A 14,504-nucleotide genomic window follows, 5' to 3' on the forward strand; every position below is an offset into this window, starting at 1 on the left:
CATTGAGAAACATAAAGATATAAAAGAATATTCATTGCTAAGAAGTTCATTTTGAACTAAGAATCAATAACAAATGAGATTTACATTCTCACTTGTTTTTATAAAAGATTCTATTATAGACCTTGGCATTTGTTGCTTGTTTCAATTCATTAATCAATTCCAAACAGTGAACTAGAGAAGAAGGTATACAACATTGAAGCTAGATTAGGTCTCAATTTCTTTCTGAAAGATTCAGAGGCAGTATATGGTGATGAGTACAAGACATAATACCATTAAAGCATGAATTTTGAGTTGGAAGAAGAAACTATACCTGACTTCAATTAAATGGTTCTCAGAATCAGATGACAGCGTGAAGAGAAGGATGAGAAGGTTTCAGTTCAGGGGTTCTTGAACGGAGCAGGAAGAAGGTATTGAAGAGGATGTGCTTAATTATGTCTGAAAATAGGGTTTAAGGTTTTTTTTTTTTTTTTTAATATGAAAATAGGGTTTAAGGTTTTTTTTTTTAATATAAAAAGAGTAATTTGCGGTAAAACCCCCTTAACTATCAATTTACTTGCAAAAAACCATCCAACCTCATATTTTGGTGGGAAAACCCTCCAAAGTACTATTCTGTTTACATTTTAAGATGCCGTCTGTCCAGCTCCTAATTTTGCCCACGTGGCAATGACAAGTCACTAAAAAATTATCCTATGTGGCCATATTTTACAAAATAAAAATAAAACTTTAAGAGTAATTTGCGGCAAAACTCCCTCAACTATCAATTTACTTGCAAAAAACCATCCAAAAAACTTTAAGGTTGGATGGTTTTTTGCAAGTAAATTGATAGTTGAGGGAGTTTTGCCGCAAATTACTCTTAAATTTTTTGTTTTTATTTTAATTTTTATTTTGTAAAATATGGCCACGTAGGATAATTTTTTATTGACCTGTCATTGCCACGTGGGCAAAATTAAGACTTAAGGAGGCTGAATAGACGACACCTTAAAAATGTAAACGAAACAGTACTTTGGAGGGTTTTCCCACCAAAATATGAGGTTAGATGGTTTTTTGCAAGTAAATTGATAGTTGAGGGGGTTTTGCCGCAAATTACTCATATAAAAATAGGGTTTAAGGTTCCAAGGGCAAATCCAATAGTACATATGAAAGTTCAAATAGTGGTTATCACGTTAGTCTTACACACTAAAGGTCCCCAGTTCGATCCTGGGCAGCAACATATGAAAGTTCATTATAATTTTAATAGTTTTTTATTATTATTATTATCTTGTTAATATTCTTATGAGCATTACATATATAAAGTTTGGGCAAATTCTACCATTTACTCTTTCTTAAAATAAAAAGGATATATCGATGCATTCATATCTATTTCGGTATTTGAAAAAAAAAATTAGTCTTTTTTTTATATATATATATAATCGTGTAGATTGTAATTATTTAAGATATCTTGTAAATTTTGAGACTTTTGAAAAAATTTAACATGCCGAAAATAATGTTCAAACATGCCAAAAATTAAGAGTAATTTGTGGTGTAAATACTTAAGTTTAGCTCTCACTTGTAGATAAATACATAAATTTAATTTTTGATAGTAATAATACCTAAGTTATATTATAGAACTATAGGTACCCAGCTATTAAGTGTCAAGTTAATTGTCGCATGCTAGTTTTTGATTGGTTCGGGTTATTAAATTTTTATTTTAATTTAAATATACTAATAAGAAAATAACACGACGATATTGACTTAGCATTAGGTACCTACAGAAGTTTCAAAAAAATATAATTTAAATATTATTATCGTAAAAAATTAAACTTAAATATTTATTTGTAAAATTTTAAATATTTATTTACAATCAAAAATTAATTTACGAAATTAATTAATTAGTGATAGTAATTTTATGTAAATAAATTGAAGATCAACCAACATTAAAGTGTAACGAGCAAATGTAAATAAAAATGTTAAGGTATATGGTAGACAATTATATATGTATTTATGTGTTGGTAAAAACTTTAAAAATAAGATTTTCCCAATTGTATTTAAAGTGGTAACTTATATTCTTACAATTTCAGTTTATATAGCTACCAGGTAACATTCTTTTTTAACTATAAATATAGTGTGAAGACTACACTTTGTAACAAGATGCAAAATGTATTTTTAACTGATTATTTGTTAGTATATATTAAAAGAAAAATTCTTAAAAATTTAGCATAGATTCACTTATAAATGTTTTTTGTTATATGTAAGAGAGATCTTCAATATTTTAATTTTAATTATCAATTTAAATGTATTTATCACTTAAATTTTAATATAATTTGCCCCTAAACATCTAGTCCTCGCTCCACTTCTAGTTAAGTTATTATCCACATGTCATTTTTTTATATATTCTTTTAAATAAAAATAAAAAAATTAATGATTTGGACCAATCACGTACCTACTAAAATTTTAAAAATATAACTTTAATTATAATTACGATAAAAAATTAAATTTAAATATTTATCTATAACTAAAAAATAAATTTAAATATTTATGTCGCAAATTATTAAAAAAAATTATTTTTATTTATTATTATTATTTAAAAAAAAAATTGCAACATAAATACGTAAGTTTAACTTCCCGTTGTAAATAAATACTTAAGTTTAATTTCTAGCATTATTATAAGAATAATTAGCTTTTTTAGTCCCTGTACTTATGACACTATACTATGATGCCCCTTAATTTATAAGTGTAGTTAAAAATACCCCCTAAAATATATCAGTTGGAATAGTATAATCCTTCTATCTAATTTTGTTAAAATTGACTAAAGTTGACTGTTAAATTAATAATGTAGCATTATACATAGATAGTAGTTGAAAAATTATATACCATTAGGAAAATAAATTACAAGTCATAAAAATTACAATCACAGGAAAAAAAAAATGAAAAATAACATCCCAAAAAATAGAATATCATTACATTAATTTTCCAAAAATCCCATGTTCTTTCTAGTGATATCCATCTCTTCAAATACTGTAGAATCCTAATTTTACACCTTTTTCTAATTTGAACTGCTAAAAAACGATTGGAATTATTTTAATAAAATTATTTTTATTAAATTTTTTTAAAAGGTTATGAAATCATTTTTTAATCATCTTTCATTGTCAGTTATTATGCCACCTCATAGTCAATTTTCCCTCTAAATTAGATGAAATTACTACTCTATCCTTTGTTATAATACCACATCATCAATACAAACAGTATTTTTAAACAAAATAAACAGAAGGACTAAATGTATGCATATAAAATTATACAAGGACTATTTATAACAAGCTGAATAGATTAAGGGGCATAATAATATAGTGTCATAAGTACAGGGGGTAAAAAAGATAATTATTCTTATTATAATTCTGAAATTTTTGTAAGTACAATAACTTAACATTTAAATATTAAATACCTATAAAGTTATAAAAATATAAGTAGAATATTATTACGGTTAAAAATTAAAATTAACTATTTATTTTATAGTTTAAGTTAAAACTTATTTATTTATGTGTTTAAAAAAAATGAAAATATAAATTTGTAAGAAAGGAAGGAAAAATGGACCTCTTTCTCTCTCTCTCTCTCTCTCTCTCTCATTTTCTGCAAAACCCTCAAAGACACACTCTGCTACTTCTCTTTCTCTCTCTCTCTCTCTAGAAATCGGCCATGGGAGCTGGGCGCGAGCTCCAAATCTCGTTGGATGGATTAAGGGAAAAGAATCTTATGCAGCTAAAGAAGCTCAACACTGCTCTTTTTCCCGTTCGCTACAACGACAAGTACTACGTCGATGCTCTCTCTTCCGGCGAATTCACCAAGCTAGGTTCGATTCCATTTCATTCCCATCGACCTTTTCGTTTCATATATATAATCTCTTATCTGATCTGATGTTTTTCATTTGGCCTTTGTGTTTGTTTTTGTTCTTTACTGCTTTACTATCTGACTTTTTGATTCTAATGCTCATTTGTTCGTTGTTGTTATGGATGATTTTTGTTAAAATATTGACTAGTTTTTACAAAATCTACTGTTCTTTTGCTTTATGTTATAATGTTTGGTTGATTATTCATACAGTGAAAGTTAGGTGGCTTAAGATTCTTCTTACCACAATATATCTGATTATTTGATAGGGATGTGAATTTTTGACAATAATTAAGTTTGGGTAACACGTTTAATAATCAAGTTGAGTAGTGTTCATGTTTCACTTTTTGACATGTTTAATCGTGTTGTATAAACCTACTAAAAATGCAAATAATCGTGTGGTGTTAGTGTTTGAGATTTCAACATGTTTAGTAATTGTATCGTGTTTGTTGTTAAGATTTCAATAAGTGGAATAATTGTGTTGATAACTACGATGATAACATGAATTGTCAGCCTTTGCAAATAAGCTTTGTTTAATTTTCATGTTCTAATTGAGTTCCAGGTAGTTTTTTCTTTTTAAAACTAGGATCCCCGCCTAATCATACAATATTTGGGAACCAGGAAAATTCGAGTACTCGAACTTCAGACCTTGTGGGAGCAAACCATGTGCCTAACCATTTCATTTTCAGCTACCTCTCTTGGGTAATTGAGTCCCGGGTAGTTAGTAGTTGTAATGTAAAGGCAAGGCAAACCACATGCCTTACCATTTGAGCTTCCCTTTTGAGTAATCGAGTCCCGGGTAGTTAGTAGTTTGTTATGTAAATTTGACAATCAGTTTGGTAATTGGTAGTACAACTGCTATGTTTTTCTTCTTTTGGTATATGTCAAAATCTTATCCATGCTTGCTGTGAACATTCTGAAAGAGAAATTGGTATACTTAGTTCGAGTTTTATTTTAGTCGTATTAAGCATTCAAAAATTGGTATTTATAACAATGTACCAACCAAACTTACTAACATTTTGAATAATCTTCCTCTGTTTTTGTGAGCTTTCCATACTCTTGCCCAAATTTATTTTTATTCTTATAAAGCTACCATATCATATCAAGACATTGCTTCATCAAAATAATAGTGCTATGTTTGTGTTTGAGATTTTAACACGATGAAATAATTGTTTGTATCGATACGAACACAACACAATAGCATGAATTATCAGCCTTTGCTAATAAGTTTTGTTGTTTAACTTTCATCCGCGTAGTAAGTAGTTTGTAGTGTAAATCTTATCCATGCTTGCTGTTGAATATTTTGAATAAGTATTTGTATACTAATTTGAGTTTTATTTAAGTGTGAATAAGCATTCAAAAATTGGTATACTTACATTTTGAATAATCTTCCTCTGCTTGTCTGAGCTTTCCATACTCATATCCAAATTTATTTTCAATTAGGTTGAGTTGTATTCTTACAAAAATATTTTCTCCGATTTTCTTTTTGCCATAACTCTTTTCAAATCCAACAAAATCCCATTTCCAATTCGAACAATGTGTTGTTTCCCCTCAGCTCACAGTTACATGCCTTCTCTTATTTTCAGCATATTACAGCGACATATGTGCCGGTTCTATCGCCTGCCGGCTCGAGATTGAGAAGAAAGAGAGTGGCGGTGCTCCTGCCGCTGCCGTTTACATAATGACTTTAGGTGTTTTAGCACCGTATCGAGGAATAGGAATCGGTTCAAAACTCCTAAACCATGTTCTTGATCTCAGCTCAAACCAAAACATTTCTAAAGTTTATTTACATGTGCAGACAAATAACGAAGACGCCATAAATTTCTACAAGAAATTCGGGTTCGAAATCACTGAAACTATTCACAACTACTATACCAACATCACACCACCAGATTGCTATGTTCTTACCAAACATATCGGTACCCAAACTCAACCCAAGAACTAATTTTAAGTCTCTTTTTTTGTTGCTTGGGCAATCTTTCTCAGATGGTGTCATTTTTTTTATACAAACATTTTGAGGCTAAGGCATTATTATTATTATTATTGGTATTAATTAAGAAGTTCATTTTTGACTTTGACTTTTTATTGATCAAATTAGACTTGTTTATTGGGACCAGATTAGTATGTTGTTCTGTATTCATTTGGATTAAGCATACAAACATTAATGATTAATGTGGTGATGAGTAATTTTTTTTTTTTAAAAAAAATCATTTTTCTTTATATTTGAAGTTGTATCTATTTATAGAGTAAATATTATTTTGAATCCTGTGTTTGCAAAAATTATTAATTGGACTTTCTGTTTTGTTAAATGACATAATGAATCTTGTATTTTTTAAAATTGTATAAATAGGATTTTAAACTGATTTTTTATCACAATAAAATTTTATAATAATTCGATCTAAAGATGTTATAAGAAAATTAATTACATTTTTGTATTTGTTCGTGTTCGTGTTATAAATTGTCTTAAAGTTAGCTTTATTAAAAAATAAAATTGTCAAAAACTGAGCTCATAGTTTTATTTTTACCATTTTGAAAAGTATAAAATTTATTTTATCATTTAACGAAATAAAAAATCTAATTGGTAATTTTTGTAAAACACAACATTTAAAATGGTATTTAGCCTACTTTATATTAGCCATTGTGTTTGTGGGTGCTCAATAGTTTCTTGGTATTTTTCTTTTATTAAAAAGTAATAATATTGCTTTCAATTGTTTTTAACAAAAGAACACCATTTTCTTTTTTATCAATTTTATAAATGACACACTTTTGTTTTTGTATTTTTATACTCCTCAAAACTTTACCTCAAAGGAAAATTACTATTAAGAAGAATTTATCATAATATCTTAATTTTTTTGTTGCTAAATAATTTTTTCAAATAATAATAATAAAAAAGGATTAAATAAATTATAGGAACACCCTGTGAAATCATTCATCTATACTTTAACCACTTTAACTCATAATAAAACTAAAAAACAAATTGAGTTTTGCAATAATCTTTATATAAACATTTTTATAATATAAGTATTCTACTAAACTTTCATTTCACTTTACTCTTAATAACACAAGAAAAATTAATCACTTCTCACACAAATTAAAGATCTATAAAATAAAAATACAATTGATAACTTTTTTTTTTTTAAAAAAAAACTACATTTGGAAGAAGTGAACAAAAAAAAAAAAACGCTCTAATCTATAAGAATTTCTCTTTCAATGCTCATGCTATTTGAAAATAGAACATCATAACAACGAAAATAAAAGCAACTAGCAAAAAACACGCTAAAGCCTTATGTGTCAGTAACACTGTCTCACGGGGGATCTTTCTCAAGAGAAAGTTTGTAAGAGATTGGTAGCTACTTTCAAGTGTAAAACTATAGTGGTTTCAAGGGAAATGCATGAGAATGGCAGGTTCCACTATCATGTTTTTTTTTTTTTCAGAAAAATTGACCATCAAAATATTGTTCATAGAGTAAACAAACATAGCATAAGTGACAAGTGCCATAATAAACTCACATTTGACTTATCAAGAAGAAATTGAATTTTCCTATTGTTTTAGCTTTTTGTTTGAATTTTTTATTTTTTACATCTCATAATTATTAAATAAAGCTATTTTAGTTTTGTTTTTCAGAAAGCTGTCAATAATTTGTTTGATTTTTCAAAAGAAATACCTAACACCATTTTAATAATAATAATAAAGGTGACAACACCAAAATGATTTATTATTTATAAATTGGAATGGAGTTGGTGTGCTTGACTTTACCAAAAGCTATTTTTAGTCATAATTTATTTCCTCTTAATTTCAATTACAATGTTCTAATGTTTGGCTTTCATTCTAGTTGAAGCAACAGAAAATTTTCAGTCTATATTAATCTTTGACACATTATTCAAATAAACTTTTTACAAAATCAACTATATTTTAGCAATAAATTACTAATTTGCATCTTTACTCGTAGAGTAAAATTAAAACGAGGTTGAATTAAAATTTTTAAATTCAACAATTTTAATAATTTAATTTTTTTTAACAACTTGAGAAACATATGTGTGAATGTTTGGGGTCAAAACCCCTCTAATTAAATAAAAGTTGCAATCATTTTGCTGAAAACCCCTCTAATTTATCCATATTTACGAAAATATTACTTTCTTCTCCGTGAGAGAACCTGAAAAACTCAGTTCACTCACTTCTCTAAACCCTAAGATAAACCCAAGAAAGATTCGAACTTTCCAACCATTGAAATCAAACTCTCTCCGACGAGTCTCTGGGAGCTATCCAATGTCCGCTAATGTCCGCCGAATCGAGAAGAATTTCCAGGTACACTCTCCCCAAATCATAACCTCTGAAAGCCTCAATTTTTTGGATCAGTTTTTACCTTTCTCATCGTCCGATTCCAATTCTTCGAGCTCGCTCAACGCTAAAGAACGGCGTAAAATAGCTGTTGGGTTATCTAAGATAGTTAAAGTCCGTAAAAGTCATCTATTAAAAGCTTTTTCTAGAGAGTTTTCCCCATTGGTACTTGTTCGATTAATGGAGCTTTTGGGTTGTCGAGAAACTGCATTTGCATTCTTTAAACTTGCATTTAGAGACTATTCTGAGAAAAATGTGAGATCTTGCTGTGTTGTTGCTCATAATTTAGCTGCAAGGAATCTAAGATTCTATGCCCAAGATGTGATTTCTTGTGTTATTGCTAGAATTGGTGTCAGTAGAAGTAGAGAAGTTAGAGTGTTTATGTGGAAAGGTCACCGAGAGTTCGAGACAGATTCATCGGTTCTTGATACCCTTATGAGGAGTTATTTGAATGTAGGAATGGCAAATGAGGCATTAGAGGTTTTGAATAAGATGTGGGAGGTGAAAGTGAGGCCTAGCGCTTCGGCGATTAATGTTCTGTTCAAGTTGTTGCTTAGAATTGGTGATTATGGTAGTGTTTGGAAGCTTTTTCGGGACATGGTTTGTAAGGAGCCATTTCCAAGTAATTATACTTTTAACATGTTGATTCTCGGGTTTTGTCGAAAAGGGTTACTCAACATTGGAGAGAGTTTATTACATGTGATGCGAAAATTTCGATGTGAACCAGATGTTTTTACTTACAACATTGTGATCAATGCTAATTGTGTTAGGGGGCAGACTAAAGTTGCTCTTAAATGGATGCGTTTCATGATTGAAACTGGCTGTAAACCGAGTATTGTGACGTTCAATACAGTTGTAAATGCTTTGTGTAAGGAAGGAAATTTTGTGGAAGCAAGGAGGCTTTTTGATGCAATTCATGAGGCTGGTGTTTCTCCAAATACCATAATATACAATACCATTATCGATGGATATGTTAAGTCGGGGGAAATTGGTGAGGCGAACATATTGTATGACGAAATGAAGAACAAAGGTATATCTCCTGATGGCATAACCTTTAATATATTGATTTCAGGGCATTACAAGTATGGAAAGAAAGAGGAAGGAAATAGGTTGTTAAGGGAATTAGCTTTATCAGGAGTGTTTTCCGATAGTTCATCGTACGATATTTCGATTGGTGCTTTGTGCTGGGCAGGTCAATTGGATGAGGCCATGGCATTGTTAGAGAGTATGCTTGAGAAAGGAATACCTCTTAGTGTGGTTGCTTTTAACTCAATCATTGCAGCTTATAGCTGGGAAGGATTGGAAGAAAAAGCTTACAATGCTTATAAGATTATGATTAGATATAGTTTAAGTCCATCATCTTCCACATGTAGTTCTTTGATTATGGGCTTGTCCAAGAAGGGGAAGCTAAATGAAGCAAGGGAACTTTTGTGTAAAATGTTAGAAAGACAACTTCCTATTAATAAAGTGGCCTTCACAGTGCTGTTAGATGGTTACTTGAGGGTGGCAGACTTGAATGGCGCCCAAAACTTGTGGAACGAGATGCAAGAGAGAGGGATATTTCCTGATGCTGTTGCCTTTTCAGCCTTTATTAATGGACTTTCTAAAGCAGGATTGATGGAGGAGGCTTATGAGTTATTGTTAGAGATGTCAAGGATAGGATTGGTGCCTAATAATTTTGTATACAGTTCTTTAGTTCATGGGTTTTTGAACTGTGGCATGCTGAATGAAGCATTGAAGCTAGAGAAAGAGATGAGGCAAAAGGGTTTCGTTCCAGATATCGTTATGGTCAATATAATTATTAATGGGTTTTGTAAGCAGCGAAGAACGGATTTAGCTATGGAAAAATTTATGGAGATGCATCTGAGTGGACTGAGACCGAATATCGTTACTTTTAACACATTAATTGGGGGTTATTGTAAAGCATTTGACATAGTTTCTGCTGAAGAGTTTGTGCATAGAATGTATGCTAGTGGGGTTGACCCGGATATTGTAACACATAATATCTACGCCCATGGTTTCTGTCGCAGTAGGAAAATAAATCGAGCAGTGAAGATGCTCGATGAATTGGTTTTGGCAGGTATAGTTCCAGATACAGTAACATATAACACCTTGTTGAATGGTGCATGCGGTGACATATTGGACAAAGCTCTGATTTTGACTGGAAAACTGCTCAAGATGGCTTTCGTTCCGAATGTTGTCACGACCAATGTATTGCTGACTCACTTTTGCAAGCAGGGGATGCCCGAGAGGGCCCTAATGTGGGGTCAGAAGTTGAGTGAGATCTCCTTTGATTTTGATGAAATTACATATAAAATAATGGGAAGAGCCTATCATAGCATAGAAAAAGATGCTAATGTCGATGTAAGAGAAACATCTGCAAAAGGGTTTTTCTTGGATTCCCTTATGTACATTACATATGACTATTTTTGTAGAAATAGACCCTCTCAGGAGGAAGTAAGCCCAAATCCTCTTACACTAACTGAATGTAGGTTTAAGGGGTCTTGAAAGTTGGCATCTTCGACTTGTCTTTCCATTCTCAAATTTTGAGCATCCTCAGTCCATGACATTCAGTCAGTAGCTATGGAGCACCAGAGAAATTAAAAAGTACCAAATGAAGATAGGAGTGGGAAAATTAAAGCAATGAGAAAAATATGTGATGGTTCAGCAAGTTGTTTTGCATATGTTTCTTTGATGGGATATCTTTGTAGCCTCAAGCACATTGAGATGATCGATCTGGTCTGAGTTGATCCACACAGTGTACTTTTGTGTGACTCAGAAACGCAAAGAAGTTAGAAAACAGAGTCTTAACAGTATACGATTTCCCTCAAGACATTAAACTTGACTTCGAAATCTTGATCCTTCAAGGTAGTGCTGTATCTCTTTTTTCCTCACTTAATAGAAATTTTTGTGGTTTAGGTGGCCTTACTATGTCCACTTATTTGATATTTACAGGATGGCAAAGTTAAAGTTTTAGCAGCCAAGCATGCTGGTACAAAAATTTGTATCAGTAACATATGATGTCTCTTCTATAGCCATTGTTGCTGAACATCATTCAACCAAATTCTGGATTATACAGAAGCATCTCGTACACAAGAAAAAGCTTGAGATGATCAATTTCCGCCCCCTAGCCAGGCCAATGCACACAGAAGGTCGATCTGCATCAAATGTAGTACACTGGTTCACTGGTTAGTTTGTTGTTATGTTATAAGGTTATTCAGTTTATTAGAAAACATGGATTATCAGCATAAATGTACCTGATCATCTGTTCTTTTGTAAGAATAATGGACAATATATGGCCATAGATTTGATCAGTATGTATACTTGCTAACATTATTAATATATTACTTTTGAGTGAACTTTGTGAGGATGATCATCTTTTAATTTAGGATGTACATTCATATTTATAAAACACAATTTTAAACTTCTAATTAGTTTGTGTAACACATTACATGCCTTCTATAATCAATTTCAGCTTTTTGTATATTTACTTCTGGTGTGGCAGATTATGTGGTTTTTTCTGCATCACCATACCTTACTCAATATAGAGATGCACAGAAGAATTCTGTTTTTGATGTCAACGAGATTAAGATCAATGTAGATGCATCTATTTTTGCAGGGACTGATTTCACCTGCTAGCTAGACGAACTCTGAATTATGCTGCTTCGAATACTCATACTGCTGTAGAGTGCAGCCACCTGTTGATGAAGCTACGGGAGTAAGGGAAGCACTCGGTTGGCTCAAACAACAGCAGGTACACGGGTTTGCTATTCGTAGTGCTACTGATATGAGCTCACCTTTTGGTTTGCTTGTTGTTACTGTAAACGGGTATTGCACAATTTAGATAATGTTTTTATTCTTAGTGTAAAGCGATTTGTGAATAAGGCGACCAGTTTTTTGGTTCCTACTGTTTGTTCTAGTGCTGATCGTATCTTTAGGGGAAGGAATGTTTCTCCTGATTTTCTTGCCGTTTTGATGGCAGAACTTTCATTGATAATGTCTCCATTTTTATTCAAAATTAAGATATCATGAACTTAATAATTAGATGAATTAGGCAAATTACCAAACTATGAAATTTTGATAGCATTGTATGAGGCACTTGTAACTTGAACTTTTATTTTCCCTTTTAATTTTCTTTTTAGGCCTTTGGCTCAAGGTCAGAAATGGGCATTTGGTTATTTTGATGGTAGTGTAAGCTATACTATACTATATAACACTTGACTTCTTAAGTTGCATATACAAATTACTGTTCTTTCTATCCAAAAAAAAAAAAAAAAAGAAAAAAAAGGGAAAAACAACATTTAATTAAGGCTTTGTCAGATAAAACTTGTCAAAAAAGCAACTTTTAGTTTATTATGTGCTTAAATAAAATACTCAGCTTATTGAAAAAAAGCAAGAATTACATCAGGGATCTCCAATCTCTAATTAAGTCTAAGAAAGATAAATGTTCAAATAATTTTTCAAAAACAACTAATAAATCACCTATTTTAGCTAGATGATCTTGGCTACTTCTCTCCAAACATAAAATCTGACGTATTTGGTTTCGGCACATTGGTGCTAGAAATAGTAAGTGAAAAGAAAAGTAGAGACCTTTATGACGAAGATAGCATTCTTAATCTCACTGGATTGGTAAGTGCACATACCAAAAACTTTACGAAATATTACCGTGGCTCTGTCTTTTTTATTTATATTTTTATAATGTTTATTAGGCGTGGACTTTGATGAATGAAGGCAATGGATTTAAGCTTGTTGAAAAGTGCTTGTTAAGTGATCCATACATCAACATGGAAGAAGCATTGCGTTGCATCCACATTGGTCTCTTATGTGTGCAACAAAATCCTAATGATAGGCCTAATATGTCTTCCGTTGTTCTAATGTTGAGTGGTGAGAAAATGTTGCCTCAGCCCAAACCACCAGCCTATTTTACTAACACAGATTCGTGGGAAGGAGCTCATTCCTCCGTTCTTAAGCCCCCATCATGCAATACAAGCATAACAACTGTTGAGGGGCGATGAGAATTCATACAACAAACTGATGGAGTTTCCCATATAAATTTTGAGAACTTAGATCATGATAAAAGTGAATATTGAATTATCTTGATTATAATTAGCAATTATTGTCTTTTTTTTTATGTTGTGAATTGGAATTTTAGTTTTTGTCAATATTAAACTGAGGATTGTGCATTTCAATTTAGATGCATAACCAATGAAGTGTAGATGATCATGATATGTGTTAATTAATTAACTATTCATGCATTCAGTTCTGCATCTTCTTTAGAGATGAAATAATTTCTGCAGATTTGGCTTATGAATTTCCCTGCAAACAGAAAAGAAATTAATGAAGCTTATCTTTTTGACCAATATGTGTTAAATGTCTACCACATGCTCCGAAAATAAAAATAAATATGGCAAAGCAAGCACTGCCAAGGTGATATTTTATGATGATGACATTAAATTTGATTTATGAGATGAGAGCTTTCTCTTCTGGTTTGATATACATTAAAATATTTTGATAATGTAATCTAATATATTTTCGATGTTTATCAATATGGAAGAGTTTCGATGACCCTTGTAATGAGAATTTTTCTTTAAGGATTGATCTTGATGAACAACAACACCATACTTGAACTATTCATCCATGAGTACAAGTTTGTGTACAATCTCAAAGATCACTCTGTAATCTAAAGAGTTTTCATGAGTCAACTATGGCTTTTCATTTCTCAGTTGCAGTAGCTGTGTGAGACAACTATGGCTACTGTGAGTGGAGCTAATTCAAAATGTGACATAACAACTAATCCAATCTGCCATTGTTTATTAGGCTTTGAACCAAAGATTAAAGAAAATTGGAATACAATCTGTTGGTCAGAAGGGTGTGCTCTTCATGAAAGGGTAACAAACCAGATACTCCCAAATATGGTTTCAGTTCAAAAGTTGCTTCTTTTCGATATTATAAGCGATGAGGAAGTGAGGCATGTGGCCAACCTTTAGCTTGAGCTTAATAACAACTGCAGAGAGCCGCTGAAATCTACAGCTGACAACAACTCATGTAGTTTTACATTATGTCATAAAAATGATAATTGTACAACTCACTTTGGTTTGCACAGTTCACTTTGGTATATACTCAATGCACTTCATTAATAAGGTAATGCAAGTCAATTTTTTCAGGGTGAGCTACATCCAAACACTTTCCTAATATTAACCTCACTGAATTATCTTCTGCTTATTGCAAGGCTGACTCAGTCATCTTTGAATTGATTTAATGTTGAAGTTGAAGTTGAAGATTAGTATTGAGTCAAATGTGGGGATAA

The 14,504-nt window shown here is 31.3% G+C and overlaps 2 protein-coding genes across 6 annotated transcripts; both read left to right on the forward strand.

Moving 5' to 3' along the window:
* Positions 1 to 3,535: 3,535 nt before the first annotated feature.
* Positions 3,536 to 5,840, forward strand: LOC115721311 (uncharacterized). Its single transcript, XM_030650585.2, has 2 exons — positions 3,536 to 3,823; positions 5,445 to 5,840. The coding sequence occupies exons 1-2, from the start codon at positions 3,670 to 3,672 to the stop codon at positions 5,801 to 5,803; spliced, it is 513 nt and encodes a 170-aa protein (XP_030506445.1). The 5' UTR covers positions 3,536 to 3,669; the 3' UTR covers positions 5,804 to 5,840.
* Positions 5,841 to 7,977: 2,137 nt separating this feature from the next.
* On the forward strand, positions 7,978 to 12,308 carry LOC115720878 (pentatricopeptide repeat-containing protein At1g63330). Of its 5 annotated transcripts, none has more exons than XM_030650078.2 (3): positions 7,978 to 11,065; positions 11,153 to 11,385; positions 11,703 to 12,308. In XM_030650078.2, exon 1 carries the CDS (start codon positions 8,126 to 8,128, stop codon positions 10,703 to 10,705), a length of 2,580 nt encoding a protein of 859 aa, XP_030505938.2. In that variant the 5' UTR covers positions 7,978 to 8,125; the 3' UTR covers positions 10,706 to 11,065; positions 11,153 to 11,385; positions 11,703 to 12,308. The 5 variants fall into 5 exon arrangements, with proteins under 5 accessions (XP_030505938.2, XP_060965745.1, XP_030505939.2 ...); XM_061109762.1 differs by having other exon boundaries at positions 11,799 to 12,308; XM_030650079.2 differs by having other exon boundaries at positions 11,817 to 12,308.
* The last annotated feature ends 2,196 nt before the right edge of the window (positions 12,309 to 14,504 follow it).

This window comes from Cannabis sativa, chromosome 2 (genome assembly GCF_029168945.1).
Source record: "Cannabis sativa cultivar Pink pepper isolate KNU-18-1 chromosome 2, ASM2916894v1, whole genome shotgun sequence".
Classification (NCBI taxonomy): Eukaryota; Viridiplantae; Streptophyta; class Magnoliopsida; order Rosales; family Cannabaceae; genus Cannabis; species Cannabis sativa.

Coding starts and splice junctions, on each gene's coding strand:
- LOC115721311 (XM_030650585.2), top strand. CDS start 3,670: ATGGGAGCTGGGCGCGAGCTCCAAATCTCGTTGGATGGATTAAGGGAA. Junction 3,824..5,444: donor CGGCGAATTCACCAAGCTAG/GTTCGATTCCAT, acceptor TCTTATTTTCAG/CATATTACAGCGACATATGT.
- LOC115720878 (XM_030650078.2), top strand. CDS start 8,126: ATGTCCGCTAATGTCCGCCGAATCGAGAAGAATTTCCAGGTACACTCT.